The sequence below is a fragment of the Tasmannia lanceolata genome, unplaced genomic scaffold (assembly GCF_043159265.1).
Source record: "Tasmannia lanceolata isolate RefF3 unplaced genomic scaffold, GAP_Taslan_0.1 ptg000044l, whole genome shotgun sequence".
In the NCBI taxonomy this organism is placed as follows: Eukaryota; Viridiplantae; Streptophyta; class Magnoliopsida; order Canellales; family Winteraceae; genus Tasmannia; species Tasmannia lanceolata.
In genome coordinates, this window is record NW_027518721.1 from 25,191,188 (window position 1) to 25,213,297 (window position 22,110).

At 39.1% G+C, this 22,110-nt stretch overlaps 3 protein-coding genes across 4 annotated transcripts in view; 1 reads left to right on the plus strand and 2 right to left on the minus strand.

Annotated features, from left to right (window-relative positions):
• LOC143863244 (uncharacterized) lies at nt 1-17,766 on the minus strand. Its single transcript, XM_077373916.1, has 9 exons — nt 17,600-17,766; nt 16,951-16,989; nt 12,517-12,592; nt 10,786-10,850; nt 3,715-3,782; nt 972-1,078; nt 568-617; nt 374-456; nt 1-292 (listed from the first exon to the last, which is right to left on the minus strand). Exons 3-9 carry the CDS (start codon nt 12,572-12,574, stop codon nt 178-180), a joined length of 546 nt encoding a protein of 181 aa, XP_077230031.1. The 5' UTR covers nt 12,575-12,592; nt 16,951-16,989; nt 17,600-17,766; the 3' UTR covers nt 1-177.
• LOC143863243 (uncharacterized) overlaps nt 10,786-22,110 on the minus strand; it is a 20,980-nt gene continuing 9,655 nt past the window's right edge. For both annotated transcript variants that reach the window (XM_077373915.1, XM_077373914.1), the window contains exons 10-12: nt 20,889-21,022; nt 12,517-12,592; nt 10,786-10,850 (exon numbers count right to left, since the gene is read on the minus strand). In XM_077373915.1, the coding sequence (XP_077230030.1) occupies nt 12,586-12,592; nt 20,889-21,022 (141 nt within the window). In that variant the 3' untranslated portion in view covers nt 10,786-10,850; nt 12,517-12,585. The remainder of the gene's footprint in view (nt 10,851-12,516; nt 12,593-20,888; nt 21,023-22,110) is intronic.
• LOC143864061 (acyl carrier protein 4, chloroplastic-like) lies at nt 18,459-20,419 on the plus strand. The gene is made up of 4 exons (XM_077374881.1): nt 18,459-18,717; nt 18,948-19,061; nt 19,310-19,429; nt 20,099-20,419. The coding sequence occupies exons 1-4, from the start codon at nt 18,520-18,522 to the stop codon at nt 20,222-20,224; spliced, it is 558 nt and encodes a 185-aa protein (XP_077230996.1). The 5' UTR covers nt 18,459-18,519; the 3' UTR covers nt 20,225-20,419.

Sequence of the window (22,110 nt, forward strand, 5' to 3'; positions counted from 1 at the left end):
TTATAAAGGTCAATATTGTAATGAAATAAATTATGAAAGTGTTAAACACAAACTTTTAATTTGTTAGCACTAATGTGTAAGCCCAAAAATCCGAGAGGGAGAAGCTACAAAACTGGCATGCATGCATGATTTACACTCAATAAGCTATATGATCAAAGTTCCACAAGATGCAAATATTCAATGCGGTTTTGGCACATACCCATCAACCGCAAAGTTTCTGGTAGCTGCAGGCAGCGCCAAGCGGAGACCATCAAGTTCGGGTTTTGCAATCACTTGACAGCCTAAGCGGGACCTGCAAAAACCACATAAACAAAGTTCAAAAACTATTTGACAGCAATCAATAACTTAATCATGGGTTTTAAGATAGGCTCACGTTTCTGTAAGCCCAAAAGCGAGATCCAACATATCATTTTCCTCATCTGTTGGATCTTCCAGCTTGTTGTAGTGCTCCATATCCTACACAAGAGATTCATTGGTTAGAGTATGTCATGAAGCACTATGATACCTAAGCACTATTAAGACATCCCAAATACCTCATAATAATAACATGAATTAGTGAAAACATACCATTACAATCACATGACATGTGGAACATGCAAGCGATCCTTCACATGCTCCTGCAATTACATCAGAAGGTTCACTAATGTCTTATTTCATTTTGGTGTTTTAAATATATCCCTGTTTGCACTAATGCTAAGCACAAAGTCAGAAGGCCAATGAATTCCCAGTTATCTACAAGCAAAGTTTCGATCATCGGGCACAAGCTCAAGTTAACTTTTAACTCGGTCGAGATACCTACCAAAGTTTTTGTGTCTAAGAGCTTCTGTTGTGCACTGATTTTCAAAAGTTCAAATTGAATTTTTAAACACTACTCCCAAATGATTTATTATCCAAAAAGGATAATGCCATTTTGATGGAAAGTTTTAAGAAACAGTAACAACTCATCGTGAAGCTGTGCCGAGAATGCTTACCTTCGAGTTCTATGTCATTTTCGTGGGCTGCTTCTAACATTGACATTCCAATTGGAACCTTAATAACCTTCTCCTCTCCATCTTTGTCAACAAATGTCACAGATATTCTGCACAGTTACCAAAAATAGCCAGTCAAAAGTGCTTGCATGATGAAGTAACTAGAGATTCAATCCATCAAATAACAAAGATAATAGAGTTCCTTATCCTGGTAAAATAGCCACAAAACTTGACAGCTAGAAACTGACATACTAAAAACCTTACCAAACTCAAGTATCTAAAGGCCAATTTTTCTTATCTCAATATCAAATATGCACAAAATAAGAGACCCAAGGAAATGAGGTCAAAAGTACCTTTTTTTTAAAACGGTAGCAGATTTCATTAAATAAGAAGGGTGACTAAGAAAGTATACCACATAGAAACAACAAATAAAAAAAAGGGCAGCCCAGTCCACAAGGCTCCCGCCATTGCGAGGTCTCGGGAGGGCTAGATGTACGCAGCCTTACCGTTGCTTTGCAGAGAGGCTGTTTCCATGACTCGAACCCGTGACCACCAGGTCACAATGGAGCAACCTTACCATTGCGCAAAGGCTCGCCCTCTTTGCAAATACATAAAATAAAAAGCAACCCCATAGAAACAACAAATACATAAAATAAAAAGCAGACAACAAAAAAAAAACGAAAGAAAGATACATCCCAGTTATGAAGGAAATAAAAAAAGCACTAGACTTTGTTTATCTACTCCTTCCCTGGCTAACCTAACCACAATCCCGTTGGCCGATCTTCTTACATACATAAAAGATAAAGAGGCACCATTCAATCTATCACGGATCTCATCAAAGAACTGAGCAAACTAAGCCATCTAATTGCATTTAAGGAATCACCTCCCACGATCACACGCTCCAAAGACTCCGTTTACAGGTGAATAATCCCCTGATAAGCGGCTCGAGCCTCTGCTTCACTCGCATCTGTTTCTCCAATAGGCCCAGAAAAAACCCAAATTACATCGCCCCTGGAATCCCTTAAAACACCTCCTATGCTTGTTGGCCCCAGATTTCCCAGAATAGAGCCATCAAAGTTGAGTTTCAAACTCCCAGGAGGAGGAGCCTGGCACTGTTGTACTATGGCTACGCTGAAACAAATCTCCTTCAAACCCTCCCATAAGGAAAGTGAAATAAAGGGAGGGATTTTGCCCAAGCTATGATTAATGCAATGACTTTAATAAAGAGAAAGTGAGGCGATTTGGAGACAACTTCAAAACTTTATTGTTCCCTTCACTCTAAAGAATCCACGTAGTTGCTAGAAAAGATAGAGCACATAGAACTTCTTCTTGACCGACTAAAGTCAGCGAGTTTTTCAACATTGGTCCAACAACATAAACAATAAATGATAATTTTCAATTTAAAAGTTAACAAAAAAATTAAAAAACAAAGAAAAAGAAACCAAGACTAAAATAGCCCTACAGTGAGACAAATGCCATGAAAAAAAAGAACATAGTAGTCATTGCAAGCCATATTTACTATAGAAATAATGCTAAAATGAAAAGGGTATATTGAGGTTTTCCTTTAATAAACATGCCGACACCTGCCTGTGTACATGTCATTGTTTAAGAAAATGGATTGTCCTTTTTATGTAGAAACACATGGGAAACTTATGTGAAGCACGTATGAAACGCATGGGAAACATATGTAAAACATGTGGGAAACAACTGCTAAACGTACGGAAAAAGTTTTAAAAATATTGGAATACATATGAAAAAGGAAAACAATAGTATATATAGTAATTAAAAATAGACATAAGTAAAAACTTTGCTAAAAAATAAAATATGTAAAGAACATAAATATATCATTTACGTAAGCCTGTAATTGAAATGAAAATTATGAAAACATTATAAATGCATGCATTTATGCATACAAATTCCAAATCTACAAACATGCACAAAAATACACAAAAACTTAAGGAATTAGAAATTAAAAGAAAAAATTAAGGTAAATAAGGTAAAAATAACTAAAATAAAAACAAAAAGACATTAGGTGCAAATTTCTCACGTATTTTTCTCTTGTTTCCCTTCATGTTTCTCTATTATTTCTGAAACATTTCTAATGAGTTTCTACGACGTTTCTCAATGCGCTTCCCCTCAGTTTTTTTATTGCTTCCCCGCTTCTCGTTTCCCTCTTTTTTTCTATATGTTTTCCACTTCCATGTTGTGTTTCACTTCCAAAGTTCGTTGTTCAAATTAGCAACCATGATTTAAACTCTTGAAAACAAAGTTATTCATTAGTACAAAAAGGAAAAAATTATCAAGAAAATGGAAAAAAAAACATAGTCAACAAACAAATGAACATGACATCCAAACAATCATGTGCACTGGTGAATGATGTTTTACACTTAAAAAAAGAAAAACACGTAAGGGATGAAGAAAATAAAAAGAATAAAGAAATTAAGACAATAGCACTCCTAACTACTCAAAAAAAAGAAAAAGAAAAAGAAAAGAAAAAAAAGCACCCCTAAAAAGGGTAGACAAAATGGCAAATTAGCAAATACAACATTCTAACAACCAAATAGAGATGAAGTGAACTTTATCAAGAATTAATGTGGATGAAAACGGAAAGAAGGCAATATTCCACACCATTCAAAAAACAGAGCGAGAGAGAGAGAGAGAGAGAGAGAGAGAGAGAGAGAGAGAGAGAGAGAGAGAGAGAAGGCAATATCCTTACAATTGTCCATGTAAAAGATTGTGAACTTACTTTTCTCTCTCTTGATTTGCTTCCTCATGAGCTTTATCCGCAGCTGTGGTAGAAAATGGATGTTTTTTCTGAAAAATAACATTAACAACATTTAGTTTTGCCTTTGAGGTGAAACATAATCTTACGGTTACTTCAAAAGGAGATCAAAATTATGTGGTTAAGATAATAACTTGATTATGGATCTGACCAAAACAATCAATATACATCTAAATCATAAGGAAATTTAAGCCCATAAAGCTAAATGGAAGACAAGATATCCTTAAACACAAGATTTTCAAAATCTGTTCCATATCTAAATTCTAGATCTGGATTCTTACGAAGGTGCATGAATAGCATACCGAGCGCTATATGTAATAATTTGCATTGCATCCGATGCTGGGATGGCATTTTTTTTTTCTTTTTTACTTTCAATAAAGATGGAAAAAAATCAATAAAGAGAAGAAGAGTTCATTCTCATGGTAAGCAGGCTGGAGAAAAAAGACTTCTCATGAAATGCGGAGTAGAAGAAAGAGTGTCTCATAGACCAGAAGATGGTGTGACAAACTAAAAAGATAGGTATCGAGCACCAAAAGTTCAAAACAGTTCCATCAGATGTTTATCGAAAAATAGTGGCAAAGGACATCTACTGACAAGCACCTTTGCGGATTCACCCACTTATAAGCAGATATTTCTAATCAAATATAAGATTCTATGCATGAACGTTCCAAGTCACAAAAACTAGAATTTAAGTAGAAAGTAGAAGGTTTTGAGTCAGAATGTAAGCGGAATTAGTATGAGTATGAGTTTTGATTGAGGCTTTGTTTCTCAACCTTGAGGTCCCAGGTTCGATCCCAGCTCACCGATAAAAAGAAATTAGTATGAGTACGAGTTTCTTTATTTGAGAGCCGATTGCGGATATTAATAACCTTACAGTCCATCACAACACAACAACATTTCTTTCTAATGAATTGTTTTTTATGATCAAATTTCTGGGTGCTTATGCCTCTGCTATCAAGCTTGACTTCCTCTTTAGTTTTGGTTCTGCTATTGAAGTGGAGTTTCGAGCAGTTCAGTCCCACATCTGGCAGAGATGGCCTACTCTGATTGAACGACCATAACTCACTCAATTCAACTCAGAATTTCTTGAAATTTGAACCAAATTCGAACAGCTCGAAGTTTAGTTTCTAACGAAAAAAACGGCACTGAAAAATTCCAAGTATTTTTAGAGTTATGACAGAAATGGTGAAACTCGTCTGTTTTCGGCATGCTGATTTCCGGCCTCCTCCGATTGAATGACCATAACTCACTCAATTCAACTTGGAATTCCGTGAAATTTGTACCCAATTCGAACGGCTCTAAGTCTAGTTTCCAACGAGGGAAACGACATTGAAAAATTCCAAGTATATTGAGAGTTATGACAGAAATGGTGAGACTAGTCCGTTTCAGCGTGTTGATTCCTGGCCTACTCTGATTGAATGACCATAACTCACTCAATTCAACTCAGAATTCAGTGAAAGTTGTACCCAATTCAAACGGCTCGAAGTCTAGTTTCCAACGATAGAAACGGCACTGAAAAATTCCAAGTATTTTGAAAGCTCTGGCAGAAATGGTAAAACTCATCTGTTTTTGGCATGCTGATTTATGGCCTTCTGTGAAATTTGTAGACTACGAGATGTTTGATTAGGTATACATTTCACTGAATTCCAAGTTGAATTGAGTGAGTTATGGTCGTTCAAACAGAGTAGGTCGGAAATCAGCACGCCGAAAATAGACAAGTTTCACCATTTCTGTCATAACTCAAAATACATGGAAGTTTTCAGTGGCGGTTCTTTCGTTAGAAACTAGACTTCGAGACGTTCGATCGGGTACCAATTTCACTGAATTCCGAGTTGAACAAGTTATGGTCGTTCAATCAGAGTATGCTAGAAATCAGCACGACGAAAACAGACAAGTTTCACTACAACTCTCAAAATACTTGAGCATTGGGGGAGAGCGGTCTTGCTTCGGATCAGGACTGGGTGGAATTGGGTCGGGTGAGCATTGAGCATAATCGCTTACTGCTTCAGGAAGAAATTACGTGGCGTCAAAAATCTCGCGTAAAGTGGATTGCAGAGGGAGATAAAAACACTGCCTACTTCCATGCTATGGCTAGTGCACATAGGCGTAGGAACCGAATTGAATCTCTGGTAGTGGCCGGGGAGAGTGTCTCTAATAAGGAGAAGATTTCAGCAGAAATTCTTAACTTTTTCCAGGCTCTGTACTCTTCAGATGGTACCCTTCGCCCTATTCCGCAAGAGGTGGAGTTTGCCGGACTGACTTTGGGGGATGCTGCTTCCTTAGAAGTGCCTTTTTCTGAGTCGGAAGTGAAGAAAGGCATATTCTCCTTGGGTAAAGATAAAGCGCCGGGTCCGGATGGTTTCTGTCTAGCCTTTTTCCAAGTTTGTTGGGAAGTGGTGAAATTGGATCTTATGTGTTTTTTCCAAGAATTTTTTGACGGGCTTGCTTTGGACAAAGGAACTGGGGCAACCTTCATTACTCTAATTCCAAAAGTCGAGGGGGCATCCAAGGTCTCGGATTTTCGCCCGATAAGTCTCGTCGGGTGTCTATACAAAGTATTGGCAAAGGTACTGGCAGACCGGCTCAAATCAGTCCTTCCCTCCATAATATCTGATAGTCAAAGTGCTTTTGTTCATAAAAGACAAATTCTGGATTGCTCCCTTATAGCCAATGAAGCTATCGATGCATACAGGCGGAGTGGTCAAGGTGGAGTTGTGTGTAAACTTGACATGGAAAAGGCATATGATCGGGTCGAGTGGGAGGCTCTGGATTATAGTCTCGGAAAAATGGGTTTTGGGTCAAGGTGGAGAGGATGGATTAGATCTTGTGTCTCCTCCGCTTGGTTCTCTGTTCTCATCAATGGCTCTCCCAAAGGTTTTTTTAAGTCATCCAGGGGGCTCAGGCAAGGGGATCCTCTATCTCCATTTCTTTTTGTCATTATAGCGGAATCTCTATCCCGGCTTATGCGCAAAGGTAGGAAGCTGAGTCTTTTTGAAGGGTTCTTGATAGGGAGTCGTAAAGTGGAGGTGTCGCTCCTTCAGTTCGCCGATGACACGTTGCTATTCTGCGCTCCAGTTGCATCTCAGATACTGAATCTCAAAGCTATATTGAGGTGCTATGAGCTGATAACGGGCCAAAGATCAAACTTTTCTAAATCTGGTTTATATGTAATCAATGTTGTCGCATCTGAAGCCGCAGTTTTTGCAAGAATCCTGGGGTGCCCTCTTCAATCTCTGCCTACTTCCTATCTGGGCCTTCCCTTGGGGGTGGGTAGACCGAATAAGCTTTTCTGGAACCCAATCATCCATCGAGTGGAGCGGCGACTGGATTCCTGGAAACGAAATTTGATTTCGAAAGGAGGGAGAGTAGTGCTCATCAAAGCAGTATTATCGAATATTCCAATTTATTTTCTTTCCCTCTTCAAATGCCCTGTAAGTGTCGCTCTCCGAATTGAACAAATTCAAAGACAGTTTTTGTGGGAGGCTCTCGTATCTCTGGTGGCATTCCCCTGGTTAACTGGAGCTCTGTGTGCCTCCCCTTAAAAAATGGAGGTTTAGGGATTCGAAGAATCAGAGAGTTTAACTCGGCGTTAATGGGTAAGTGGCTGTGGCGGTGTGGGTCCGAACCCTCGGCTTTATGGGTATCAGTAGTCGGGAGTAAATATGGGATGAAGGAAGGACATTGGTGCACTGCTGATAAATTTCGATTCAAAGGTCTCACTGTCTGGCGGGATATATTGAAGATAGAGGATCAGTTCTCCAAAGGAATTCGGTATAAAGTTCATGTCGGGGACAGAATTCGATTTTGGACCGACCCGTGGTGTCCAGCAGCCCCCCTTATCTCAATGTTCCCTGATCTCTATCGCGTTTCCTCTCAAAAAGCGGGGTGGGTGGCGGATTGCTTTGAAAGGATCAACTCAGATGTGGTTTGGAAACCGCAGTTCCGTCGCCATTTTTTTGATAGAGAGTTGCCCTCAGTTCTTCAGTTAATGGCCTTGCTCGAAGGATGTTATATTAAGAAGAGTGGGATTGACTTCCGTATTTGGCATGGATGCTCATCTGGTGTCTTCTCTGTTCAATCGTTTTACCGTCAGCTGGTGCGCAGTGAAGTAGAGGCTCCTTTTGCATCGATCTGGCGGTTTCCTTCCCCCCCAAGGATATCCTTCTTTGCGTGGTCTGTCTGTCGCGGACGTATCCAGACAATCGATTTCCTGAGGTCAAGAGGAATGATCTTGGTCAACCACTGCCCTTTATGCTACTCGGCGGGTGAATCCATAAATCATCTATTGATTCACTGCCAGTTTGCTCGAGATATCTGGGGTTCTGTTTTCTCTCGTTTTGGAGTATCTTGGGCTCTTCCCTTCTCTATTTCTGACTTCATTACTAGTTGGGAATGGTGCCCCTGGAAAAGAAAGGGTAAGCTGCTGTGGAAACTGTGCTTGGTGGCTGCTTGGTGGTTCATCTGGAAGGAACGCAACTCACGAGTGTTTGAGGGCGTCGCGAAATCCTCTTCTTCGGTATTTATATCTATCATCTCTGCGGTTATCTCCTGGGCCCGAAGCCTTCCTTTGTTCCATTTCGTCTCTCCGTATGCTCTATGGGAAGGATGGCTGTCTATTAGCAATGAGGGGGTTTCCAAACCTAAAACTTCTCAACGCTGGATCCCTCCTCCTGATGGATGGATAAAGCTGAATTTTGACGGATCCTCTCTTGGTAATCCTGGGGTCGCAGGCATTGGGGGATTATGTCGTAATTCCAAGGGGGATGTTCTCTGGGCTTTCTCGGGCCCTATTGGAGTGGCGGATTCGTCAGAAGCGGAAGTAAGAGCTGCCCATTGTGGGCTTAAACTGTTGGATCCGTCTGTCTTTCATAAGGTGATAGTGGAAGGGGACTCATCTAATGTTATTCTCTGGCTTCGGGGGGAAGTCTCTCCTCCTTGGCGGTTTCTATCTCTTTTCGATGAACTCAATGATTTAAATCTTCTTTCGGCTTTATCCTTTAGGCACGTGAGACGGTCAGCTAATTCAGAGGCTGACTCTCTCGCTAGGAGTGGTGTCTTTCGCCCAAGCTTGGAACAGTTTGATTATTTACCTCCTTGATATTGTATTTTGTTTTTCTTTATGTAGCTTGTTCGAACCAGCTCGGTTCTTAATATATTCTCTTACTGCTTCAAAAAAAAAAAAAACTTAATAGTGCTAGATATCATTAAAAAAAAAACCTTATTGAGGAAAAAATAAGGTACATTGAGGTGTATCAAGTATATACTTACATATTGTTCAAAAAAAAAAAAAACTCTCAAAATACTTGGAATTTTTCGGTGACGTTTCTTTCATTAGAAACTAAACTCTAAGTCTTTCGATTGGGTACTAATTTCACTGAATTTCGAGTTGAATTGAGTGAGTTATGATCGTTCAATCAGAGTAGGCCAGAAATCAGCACGCCGGAAATCAGCCGAAAACAGACAAGTTTCTAGTTTCTCAGAAAGAAACGACACCGGAAAATTCCAAGTATTTTGAGAGTTATGTCATAAATGGTGAAACTTGTCTGTTTTCAGCGTGCTGATTTCTGGCCTACTCTAATTGAACGACCATAATTCACTCAATTCAGTTCGAAATTCAGTGAAATTGGTACTCGATCGAGCGGCTCAGAGCCTAGTTTCTAATGAAAGAAACGACACTGAAAAGTATTTTGAGAGTTATGACAGAAATTGTAAAACTCGTCTGTTTTCGGCGTGCTGATTTCTGGCCTACTCTGATTGAACAACCATAACTCACTCAATTCAACTCGAAATTCAGTGAAATCGGTACTCAATCGAGCATCTCGGAATCCAGTAGCTTGGATTTGCAACAACTCCCCCCTGTCTTCAATTGAGAACTTGAATTTGCACTTGAATTCAGTTGGTATCAGAACAACTCGTTTTCTTGGAAGGGGCTTAGGGCTCCTTTTTAACATCATGCTGGTCAAGGTCGATTTAATGAGGTTCGCCTTGCTCGTATTCTTAAAAATAAATGTGGCTCTGGAAATAAAGGTAGAAATACTTGAATTTCATGGTTGTTTGCGATTGGAGATTTTGTCAAATAGCATTTCAAGATAGAAAGGGTTAGAATACAAGAAGATGGATGATACTAGAAAAAGGTAAAAGGCCGTGGCTACCACATTGTTTGGCTGTCTTAATTTTGTGCGCTCAGCTCCAACCCAACAGGGTTGCAATATGGAAATGAGGAGATTCAATCATAGGGGAATATGAGAAAGGAACTACCCAAATCCCTACCAGTTCCATTAGCAGCATACATCATGGAGGCAATATCTATTCAACGAAACATCATGGAGGCATATTCTATTCATTGCGAAGTTTCTTGTCTTACAAGGGTGCCATCTCCCCATATCCGTATCACACATCTGATCCCAACTTCTTCATCTCTTGGTAAACCCCCACAAAAAAAAAAAAGAGATCCACAAGCCTCCCATACCCTTACCAACATGTTCTTTTAAATCATGCGATGATAACCTTGCCCGAAGGGCATGACTGACATCAATATGCGACAAAGACATTTACTTTTGCTTTGGAAATGAACTGTAAATAACAATACTGTTTTACAATTCTCCCATAATTACTTCATCAAAGGCAAAGGCAGTCACATCGCCATTCTATACAACCCATTGTGTTCCAACCTAAATGAATAATCAATAACCCTTGGCTGACACATTTGCCATATTCTATAAAGATATCAAGCTCATCACAGAGGAAAACGCCGAGATAAACAACCAAATATGCTAAGCCTCAAATTATTGTAGTGACATGAAAGCTAAGACGTCAGATAAGAATTATGCAAGAACATTGTTTCCAGATGGCATATGATAAAAAATAAGAAGCAAATGGTTTTCAGATGGCCAAGAACAACATCAGAAGTAGGTGGTCACCAGAACAGTATCGGCTCAATAAATAAGTCAGGCAATTAGATAAATATTCACAAAACAGTATGTTTTGCTCAAAGAAAAAGAAGACTTTGTTGTACTCAGAGAGAATATGACGAACCAGAAGTTGTAGAGGACTAGAAGATCCCCGCAAATATTCCGTTCTAGTTTCAGAAATGAATCGACCTGCCAAAAAGGAAACATTTGATGTCAAAAGAAGGGAGAGAGACCACATAAACCATGCAGTAAACTTAAATAGCTTCTTTCATGCAAAAATAAAAGTAAAAAGAAGTTAAAGCAACACAAATGAAGAAAGTGGGTCAATTCAAGGTGCAATATGTTGACGTAGCTCTTTCAGGAGAGAGATCTGTAAGGAATCAAAACTCAAAACAATAATATTTATGGAATTTGAAAGAAGTAATAAGAAATTTTGAACATTCTCCTTGAGCCTTTAAAGCTGTAGAGAGGCAAGAGTGTCAAGGCAAGAGTGTCAGTTATTGTTGCTTTTTTTGGATGCAGCTTCTCTTTTTCTCAATACCAAGTGATGTTTTTCTTTTTCTTTTTTGATTCAGTTCTTTTCCCGAACAGAGAATAGCAACGAAATCTTCATTGATGATAGAAAGGTCAAGAAACAATGCCTGATTGAGATGAACAATGGCAACAAAACAAAACGGCATCAAACATATAAGCTAGCTAGCCACAAGTAGGACCGGACCTATTAAGACCTGTGAAGCTCACACATATGATCTCTAAATGCCTATCAAGATGAACAAAGGCAACAAAACAAAACAGCATCAAACATATAAGCTAGCTAGCTACAAGCAAGGTTTTAAATTTCGGTTTAGGAATGCGTTTCGGTCCTCACCGAAACCGAAATTTCGGTGAAATATGACGAAATCATTATACGGCTATTTTATAGGGTACGGGATTTCGATCGAAATTTCCAAAATTTCGGTAATTTCGGCTGAAATTTCGGGATAATATTAAAGAATCATTAAGAATCAAGATTTTTGGGTGAAATCCCTTAAATTTCGGACGAAATTTCAAAATATAGTACCATTTTGATTAAAGTGGATTTCGATTTCTGTCTCAACCGAAACCTGAAATTTTGGATTTCGGTCGAAATTTAAAACCTTGGCTACAAGTAGGAGTAGGACCTATTAAGACCTATGAAGCTCACACATATGATCTCTAATTACATAATTTCCCGTCGTAATTCCTTCATTTGCTAGTCTATCAGGTGCTGCATTAGCTTCCCTCCTAACATGACTGAAATGAATGTGGTGTCCTTTATAAGTCTATCTAGCACTTCTTAGAATACGTTTGCAAGTTTCCAAGGAATTTCCGCTCCTTCTCTTGTCCATTTTACACATTTAGAGAATTGCCTTCGATTATTATCCATTTTACCGCTTAAGCTTTAGAGAATTTTCCCTTCACATTTTGAGTGACCATTTATTGGTGTTGGTAGAGTATTTCACCAGCTAAGGATAAAATGTTAAAGCTTAAAGCAGTAATCAGATAGACAAGACAAAGGACAGATTTCAGAAAATCAAAGTTAACGGGCATTCATCTAGAAGATTCAAAAGGGATAGGTTTGTATAGAATGGCCAGAAAATCAACATATTCATCTAGAAGATTCATAAAATCAACATATTGCACCTTGATAGGGGGTGGAATGGCCATTTAAAAGAGGAAGCATCATCACCCTTATATAAATATATGAGCCCGTGTGTGTAGGGTGTTTGTGTGTGTGTGTGTGTGTGTGTGTGTGTGTGTGTGTGTGTTTTGTGTAATCTGGTGTTGAATGCAGAGTTAGAAAAGGCAACTAGAGTCTAGGAGCATAAGAAAGTACCTATTTTAGAATCCTTGACCATCCAAAACCCAACCTGTGCAAGTTTAGATCTGAACATAATCGTTACAGCTAGAACCTGCAATGTTACATGTTAAAGTACACCATTAAAACATTTAAGAGCATTGATAGGGTAGACGAATTACATGGTGTCCCAACCTACTTTTCCCAAGAGAAATTAGGGTGGGAGCCGAAAAAGTACCGGTGGGGACACTTGTTCAATAATCTGAACCATTCATTTGTTGGTCCCTGCTGTACATAGGCCATAGCCAAAACAGATTCACTATTGGACGATCCTAACAATTAAACTTGTGGAATGGATGATTAATGAACTCATAAAGATAATGGAGCAAAAATCTCCATGAATCAGAGATTTAGTATTGTGAGATGCAGGAGAATTAGCCCATCCACTATAGGGCCTAGCAAATGAATAGTTTAGATCAGCAAACCACTCGACCCCAATAATACTTTTGCCTCCAGTATTTTTCCTTGAAAATAATAAGCGGACACCATATAGCTCCTCTGCTGGTAAGCAGAATATCCACAATGTAATGCACATACGTTGTTCAATGAATATGAAAAAAAAACAGGGAAGCATCCAATATAAAGTACACAACCAAATTGTCCAAATTCACCTTCCTAAACACAAAACATTAATTTTCACAAGCCCACCAATGTTCTCAAAAACCCAACATTTATCTTTTTCTAAATTTTCTACAATATATATATATATATATATATATATATATATATATATAGAGAGAGAGAGAGAGAGAAAAGTGTAGCTACACATACGTGTAGCTAACTTAGCTACACCGACGCCTTAAAATACAATGGGCCCCACATTGTTTCGGTTATGCAAACCATTCATTTGATGGACCCTCACATAGATAGGGGGTGCCCAAAACATCAGCTCCATAGGATCATCCCAACCCTACGATTTGTGGAGGCAAAAATGGACGTGTAAAAGCCTTCACAAATCTGTCCATTTTTTCCTCCACATTTGAAGGGTTGGGATCATCCGATGGAGCTGATTTTTTGGGCACACCCTATCAATGTGAGGGCCTATCAAATGAATGATTTGGATCACCCAAACAATGTGGGCCCACTGTATTTTAAGCCGTCGGTGTAGCTAAGTTAGCTACACGTATGTGTAGCTTCACTTAACTCATATATATATATATATATATATATATATAGAGAGAGAGAGAGAGAGAGAGAGAGGAAATGGTTTGTGTGCAGCTGCACAGCTGCACAGATAGCTTATCTGTGCATGGCTGCCACAAACCATGGGGGGCCACATTTTTGGAGGAATCTAAAAAATTCATTTGGAAGGCCTTTCCATGGATAGGGTGTGTACCAAAAATCAGCCCTATAGGATCATCCTAACCCTGCCATTTGTGGAGGGAAAAAATGGGCAGAAACAGTGTCTGTCCATTTTCCCCTCCAACTTTGATTGGGTTAGGATGATCCTATAGGGCTGATTTTTGGTACATACCCTATCCATGGAAGAGCCTTCCAAATGAATGCTTTGGATCCCTCCAAAAATGTGGCCCCCCTATGGTTTGTGGCAGCCATGCACAGCTGCACACAAACCATTTCCTCATATATATATATGGGAAAGGTGTGCGTACTCGGTCGAGTAGATAAGCTTATCTACTCGGTCGGGTTAAAAACAGTGGGGGCCCACATTTTTGGGGTGATCCAAACCATTCATTTGAAAGGCCCTTACCTAGATAGGGTGTCTACAAAAAATCAGCCCCATAGGATCATCCTAACCCATGCAACAGTGGAGGGAAAAATGGAAAAAAATGGACAAACACAGCTTGTCCACAAATCTGCCCATTTTTCCCTCCACTGTTGGATGGGTTAGGATGATCCTATGGCGCTGATTTTTTGTGGACACCCTATCTAGGTAAGGGCCTTTCAAATGAATGGTTTGGATCACCCCAAAAATGTGGGCCCCCACTGTTTTTAACCCGACCGAGTAGATAAGCTTATCTACTCGACCGAGTACGCACACCTTTCCCTATATATATATATATATGAGGAAACTGTTGGTGACTTAAGCTCACCAAACTTATGGTGAGCTAGCTTGCCCAATCACATGGGGGCCCACTTTGTTAGGATGATCCAAAGCATTCATTTGAAAGTCCCTTACATAGATGGGGGGTGTACCAAAAATCAGCTCCATAGGATCATCCTAACCCCTCCATTTGTGGAGGACAAAAATGGACAGACACAAATCTGCCCCATTTTTGTCCTCCACAAATGGAGGGGTTAGGATGATACTATGGAGCTGATTTTTGGTACACCCCCTATCTATGATAAGGCCTTGCAAATGAATGGTTTGGATCACTCCCCAAAATGTGGGACCCATGTGATTGGGCAAGCTAGCTCACCATAAATTTGGTTAACCTCACCAACAGTTTCCTCATATATATATATATATGAGAAAACGGTTCCTACACATATGTGTAGAGAGTTCTCTACACACTAGCTTAAAATACAGTGGGGGCCCACATTGTTTGGGTGATCCAAGCCATCCATTTTAAAGGCCCTCACACAGATAGGGTGTCTACAAAAAATCAGATCTATAGGATCATCTCAACCCTACAATTTGTGGAGGTAAAATGGATGTCTTTAGACCTTCACAAATTAGTCCATTTTTTGCCTCCACAGTTCGAATGGTTAGGATGATCCTATGGATCTGATTTTTTATGGACACCCTATCTATGTGAGGGCCTTAAAAATGAATGGTTTGGATCACTCAAATAATGTGGCCCCCACTGTATTTTAAGCTAGTGTGTAGATAACTTATCTACACATATGTGTAGGAACCGTTTTCTCTCTCTCTCTCTCTCTCTCTCTCTCTCTCTCTCTATATATATATATATATATATATATATATATATATATATATGAGGAAACTGTTGGTGAGCTCACCAAACTTATGGTGAGCTAGCTTGCCCAATCACATGGGTCCCACATTTTGGGGAGTGATCCAAACCATTCATTTGCAAGGCCTTATCATAGATAGGGGGTGTACCAAAAATCAGCTCCATAGGATCATCCTAACCCCTCCATTTGTGGAGGACAAAAATGGGGCAAATTTGGGTCTGTCCATTTTTGTCCTCCACAAATGGAGGGGTTAGGATGATCCTATGGAGCTGATTTTTGGTACACCCCCCATCTATGTAAGGGACTTTCAAATGAATGGTTTGGATCATCCTAACAAAGTGGGCCCCCATGTGATTGGGCAAGCTAGCTCACCATAAGTTTGGTGAGCTTAAGCTCACCAACAGTTTCCTCTATATATATATATATATATTTTGTTAAAGTATAAAAGTTTAAATAACGCCTTCTCCAATAGCTTAGGATTTTGGAGTAATTTTTTGTTTCACATGGTATCAGAGCAATTGCCCTAGGTTCAAAACCTCATTGATATTAAAAATCCACATGTAATGGCCAACCCAAAAGAGGCCCCCCCATGTGCCACATGTAGGCCAACCCAAAAAAAGAAGAAGAAGAGGGGCCACACGTGAGGGGGACTGCTAAAGTATAAAAGGATTAAATAATGCCTTCTCCAACAGCTTTACACACACAAATAACGCCTTCTCCAATGCCTTCCACACAGACACATATATGTATGTGTGTGTGTATCTCCCAAGACTCTGTTTTAACAAGCTCATCCAAATTATCCAAAATCCAACAAAAAAAAAAAATTCAAAATTAAAAATATAGGAGATAACACTGTTAGCCAAAATAATAAAGTTAGAAGATACCAAAGGAGTATGTGATAATTTGGAGATGTTATTCAGTATCCCGGTAAAGAGTGTCTATCGGAATCTGATTGAAGTATGAAAAAGTTGCCATCTAAAGGCACTTGGTCAGAGGGAGAAACCTATGCAATGCCAATTTCAATTTGATCCATAGAAACAAGTGGGATGATGAGAAGTTGCAACATGTATTATTGTTTCTTATTGGGTAGAACAAGAGCTCTAAATCTTGGTATTGGCCATATGAATTATGAAGTTGGTAAACCAACTAAAATTGTATTGGAGATAAACTGAGACATTAGCCAAACTGGCTATTGCTACTACTCTACTTTAAGTTCTATGACGTAACTCTTAAACATCCAAATTTTGGCATTTTACGGGTGTGTAATAATATAATTGTAAAATTGTCATGAGAGACAGACCCCATTTTTGCTTTCTTCTCTTTCTATAATGATTTGTAAAGACCTAAAAGATGGTTATATCAGGCTGGTGGGTTTGGAAGAGGGTTTTCAAGGCAAGAAATTGGATAAGGTAAAAAAAAACATGGATTAAATTTTTTTAACAGGAATATGTATAAAACATGAAAAGAAAATCAACTTGTCTCCATAAAAAAGAGGAAAAAGAGGGGAAAAGAAGAATACAGGAAGGAGAGACATACCTTGAGGGAGATCGAATGGGCAGAATAGCGGCACTGGAACTGGAAGGAGAAAGAAAGTTGTCTTTAGGTCGGTGTGAAGATGGAACGCAATTAAGATAAAAGAAAAGAAAATTACGGAAAAATGATTTTTCAAGGAAAAGTTTTTCTGGGTTTTTTTATTTCTTGATTTTTTTTTAATGACCCTCAATGATTTTCCCGAATTTCTAATTCTAAGGTTCTTCTATACCAATCGTTTGAATATGAACAATCTCCTCTGGCTTCTCCACAACCATGCCATGCCTGAATTTAGAAAAAATTTCTCTTGGAAATATCGCTGGCAAAGTCTGCTTGCGGCCTCCTTACCCCTCTCTCACCACATTATACACTATTTTTCCATGGAAAAAAAATTTCATGCTGCCAAACATGGTGTTAAACTGTTACTGGTCCAGACCCCTCTATTCAATCACCGCAGATCTTCAACCCTCATCTCAATCGGCCCTCTCAAGGCTCAAATCTCTCTCCTTCTTCCTCTTCAAAAAAAAAAAAAAGAACCCTAGAAAAAACCGAAGCATAAACTGATAAACCCTAGAAGAAAAATGAAATAAAAAGAACAGAAAATAATCAGAAACATTAGAAATATGTGGGGAAAAAGGAAATGAATAGAACTAACATTTTCTCCTTCTTCTTCTTCTTCTTCTTCTTCGGCGGAGATTGAAGCAACTCGAGCAATTTTTTCCCTGAAACCCTTCTTGTTTTCTTGAGCGCTCAAGGAAAAGAGGAGGAGATGAAGAGTTCCCGAAAAAATACACTGAGGCCCCTCTAAAACACGAATTCGTTTAGCAAAAGAGAAACCTTTCAATAAAGGGAATTGATATTTTCACCCCCTTGTTAGGGCAACTTTAACTCTTTTTGACGTCAAATCACGTCAACAGTGGGGCGTATCCTCACTGCAGGGGGGTGGAAATATCAATTCCCTTTAATAAAATCGTGGCGGTAAAATCGTGATTTTTTAAAATTCTTCCGGGAATACGTAGTTCCGCCCCCTGCCACTCTATGTGCTTGGCGATCCGGACCATTGCGCTCAGATGGACCATCATAGGATGACTCAGTGGGCCCAATTCTTATATCAAATGGATAATAATCGATCTACTAATGTGTGCAAGCTTAATCAGGCCTCTCTGGCCTAGTTTAGCCAATTAAGCACTCTACTTCTTCCACATGAGTTTTACCCTCCCTGGTGACACTCCTTTCACACATGAGTTCATGAGCCATTTGGGATGTACATTTACTATTAAAGATAGGCAAATGACAGAGATGTGATGGAGATGGGAGACATATCGTGATACTATTTCCTAGCTCGCAACGGTTGCACCATTGCGCACCATGGTTACATGGCAAATTGTTCATTCTTTAAACCCTAAACCCTAATCAACATAATGACACTCTAGTGTGCTGTATAAAACCTCTATAATACAAACAGAAGCAAACATAAGACATTGTATAGACCGCCCGGTTGGAATGACCAAAATACAACACAACCTGGGTAATATCACCCATCGTTGGTTAAGTAAAGTGCCATTTGCTATATATATGTACCAACCCCAATGCAAATCTCTTGTCAATCGTTTTAGCCTAAGAGGGTTTCTCTATACTAGAGCTCTTCATCTTCTTTATTGTGAGAAGAAGATGGCAGCTCTTATTTCGATCTCTCCATCTCCCATTTCCACTCTTTCAACTACTATGCCGGCCGCCGGCACTAGGTGCCCCCGTAACAGCTTCCCAACCATTGTAAGTTACACTAATCTAATCACCACAACAGATGTGGAAAGGAGACATATTTCTAGAATTTCCTTCTTTCTTTCTTTTTTATAAGGGTGATGATAAATTCGCACCGCCTGTGAGATAATTCGCACCCCTTTAACTTGAATTGACATCAAAAAGCGTTGAAGTCAGCCACAATTCATGTTAAAAGGGGTGCGAATTTATCAGCGATTCTGAGCAGTCGAAAACTTTTGCAGAGAGTGGCATTAGTTGGTGGACTAAAGCTTGCCCATAAGATTCAGTTCACAAAGGCAACAAAGAGATCGCCTTCCCACCCAAATTGCTTCAAGACTACAATTTCAAGTTCCATAGTAAGATATCATGCTCCCTAACTACTTGCCTCGTTAACATGAGACTATTGTTGAAGTCATGGATTGATCCATACAACTCCTTTACATTGGACTTGCTTTGGATCTTTCCTACCTGAAATTTAGCTTCTTATGGTTTCTTTACATTGCAATAAATTGTTCACATAGTCATCAAAGGCAGGGCTTTTAACACTTGGGTTGAGGTTTTTTACCATAAATGCCAAAGTAAGAAAGGCTGTTCTTCCTTTCAGGCTCAACCAGAGACACTACAAACTGTTCAAAGCACGATCGCAAAGCAACTGTCCGTTTCAGAGGACACTGTTACTCCTCAGACCAAGTTTGCTGATCTTGGCGCTGATTCCCTTGACACGGTATTTCTTCTATTTTTTACCCTTTAGGCCATGTCCATGATTATTTTTTTTCATTGTTACAACCTTTTCTAACCCTGTTTCACTCAGTCCCCCTCTAAGTCTCCCACTCTCTTTCCCTTCTCACCAATGGGTAATCTAATATTCCATGGAAAAAAGAATTCATGGTTGCCACATGGCCTTAATCAGTTTTCCTTGGATATCATGCCTTAGTTTATGAATACAACAACTTAGGATGCATTGATTACTAATTATTTAAAATCTGATTATTAATTTGATAAGAAGTAAGCTTGTAACACATGGTTTCAGTGGTGGTAAGACTACCTAAGTGGTAAGTCCACCCAAATTTCCACCTTATAGAGTTCGTTTGGTTGAAAAAAAATATGAGAAAATCAAAGTAAAAGGAGATGTTTTCCTTTTCCTAGAATTGTTTGGCTGCAATTTACTATTCTCATGGCGGTCCTTGTAAGCTGTAAATTTCCCAAATACAAGCCTTTTTTTCCACTGTTTGAGTTGCCTCACAAATTAGGATGAAAAGGAAAGTAGAGAAATCGGAATCTGTTTTACTAGGGCAGTTTACTCCTTTGTCCTTCTCTTTGCCCTCTTTTTTTTTTTGGAAATGATCTTCCCTATATGCCTCTTATTACTAACTATAGAAAGAAATCATGTCAGGTGGAGATTATGATGGCTCTAGAGGAGAAGTTTGGAGTGTCGATCGGAGAAGGGGGAGCGGAGAACATCTCAACCGTTCAAGATGCTGCAGATCTGATCGAGAAAGTGAAAGCTGGAGATGTTTGAGGCTGAGGCTTGGAGGGCAAATCTGGAAAAGGCCCCTACAATTGGGATAAAATGACGGAAATGCACCTCGACATTTTTTAAATTTAGTACTACTATCGCTAAGAAAATGCTATCTAAGGGCTGCCCATTTTGTTGAGGTTGCCAATGTTTTGTAATTGAGAGACTATTGAATAATTTGAACTTAAAATAAAGTTCATTTAGGAGTGATGGGAAGAAGAAAAAAATCTAGACATGATGCAGCTATTGAGTCTTGTTATAGACGGACCATAGCCCTAATCCAATAGAATTGAGTGATCCTAGACATCCAATTTCAAAGGACAACTAAACAATGAAAAAATGGCTAAAATTCAACATTCAATGGATAAAGATCTCTCTAATCTGAAGGTTAGGATCAACAAATGAATGGTCTACATCACAAATACTAAGCCACATGTATCAATCAAGGAAAAAAAAAAAACAAAGTTCCATTGGCCGATAATCGCTCACTTGTGTAGGTAATAGCAAGGTGTAACTCTAATATCTTTAACTATACATAAAACTATGACTAATATCTTTAACAACATATAAAACTATGTTCCAAATCAACAAATCTACAATTTTTAATTAGTAGAAATCACACCACAATGTAAGCTCCAAGAGGAAGCAATAGGGATCGTGGTCTTACTGGTTTTCAAGGCTTTTGAACCAATCAGTGATAGTTCTTCCGAGCACCTTGGTATCATTCAGTGCGAGAGACTTCAACCCCTGTGCGAGAGCATCAGTTGGTGTGTACAGATCACCCACTTTCCATTTCAGATCCTGAGTACACAACCAAAAACAAATTCAGTGCATTTTTTACACTCATTTCCACAAATTGCTATGGTATGCATGCACATATTTTTGGGGAGGGCAGAAATTCAAGTCTGTGCAATTATCTAAAGCATTTATCTGCAGAGATGTCTTATGGACTTCCCCACCATTCTAACATTTTGATTTGTGGAGGCTTCTTGATGATGTTAGTTGTTTTTGTTTCCATTGTTATAACAATCCATTTAAATGCTACAAATTGAGGACTCACAATTGTTGGACGGGGGTAATTTCAGTGCATGTCCAGTCTATTGCAAGGTCTGGCAAATAAATGGTTTGGTGCATTGAACGAGTAGCCCATGGGTGTACTTTTTCCTTCCCCATGGCTCACATAGCAACTCTGTTTTTGCTCTCTAGTTTCCATCTATCCTTAACATTGTTGTATTTTTGTCATAGCAACTAAAGAAGATAGAAAAGGCACACCCACCAATTGATCCACCAATAAAGTCAAGACAATAGCTCAAGTATCCACTAAGAACGTTTGAAGTGATAAAGAATATGAAGAAATAATCAATTTATGTACAAAGATAACAGGTTGAAGAAGCTGTCACTAATCTTCATTCTGATTGATTCTTGGATAGAGAAAACACAGTAGGGAAAAAGGGAAAATGGAAACATAGGTCTAACTGTCTAAGTATCTATTTAAGGAAAGCGGACAGGTACCTATGGGAAAAGTGAGGAAGTCCAAAGCCTTCATCAATCAGTGAAAATGGTTGAAACTGGTAGAGATCGGGAGAAAAAGGAGGAAATGGGTTACGGATGTGCAACTTTCACTAATTATCGGTTCAAAATGAATTTAACATTACACACTGTTATTGGTGAAGCCTGATCTCAGTCTAATCTGGAAAGTGCTGTACACTTTACCCCGACCTGAATTTTTTAAGGTATTTTTATACCGGGGGTAGTTTTGTACTTTCATGAATTAGGGTTTTTCCCGTTATTGTAACGCGTCTGAGAACGCCATATAAAAGGATGTGATATCAGACGCCGTCATAGTGAGAGGCGTGAGGGTTTGTAATCTCTTCTTCAGAATAGTGGAA

Coding starts and splice junctions, on each gene's coding strand:
- LOC143863244 (XM_077373916.1), bottom strand. CDS start 12,574: ATGTTCAGATCTAAACTTGCACAGGTTGGGTTTTGGATGGTCAAGGAT. Junction 3,783..10,785: donor CTAGTCCTCTACAACTTCTG/GTTCGTCATATT, acceptor GTTATTTTTCAG/AAAAAACATCCATTTTCTAC. Junction 457..567: donor CATGTCATGTGATTGTAATG/GTATGTTTTCAC, acceptor TCTCTTGTGTAG/GATATGGAGCACTACAACAA.
- LOC143864061 (XM_077374881.1), top strand. CDS start 18,520: ATGTACCAACCCCAATGCAAATCTCTTGTCAATCGTTTTAGCCTAAGA. Junction 19,062..19,309: donor CTACAATTTCAAGTTCCATA/GTAAGATATCAT, acceptor TCTTCCTTTCAG/GCTCAACCAGAGACACTACA. Junction 19,430..20,098: donor GCGCTGATTCCCTTGACACG/GTATTTCTTCTA, acceptor AAATCATGTCAG/GTGGAGATTATGATGGCTCT.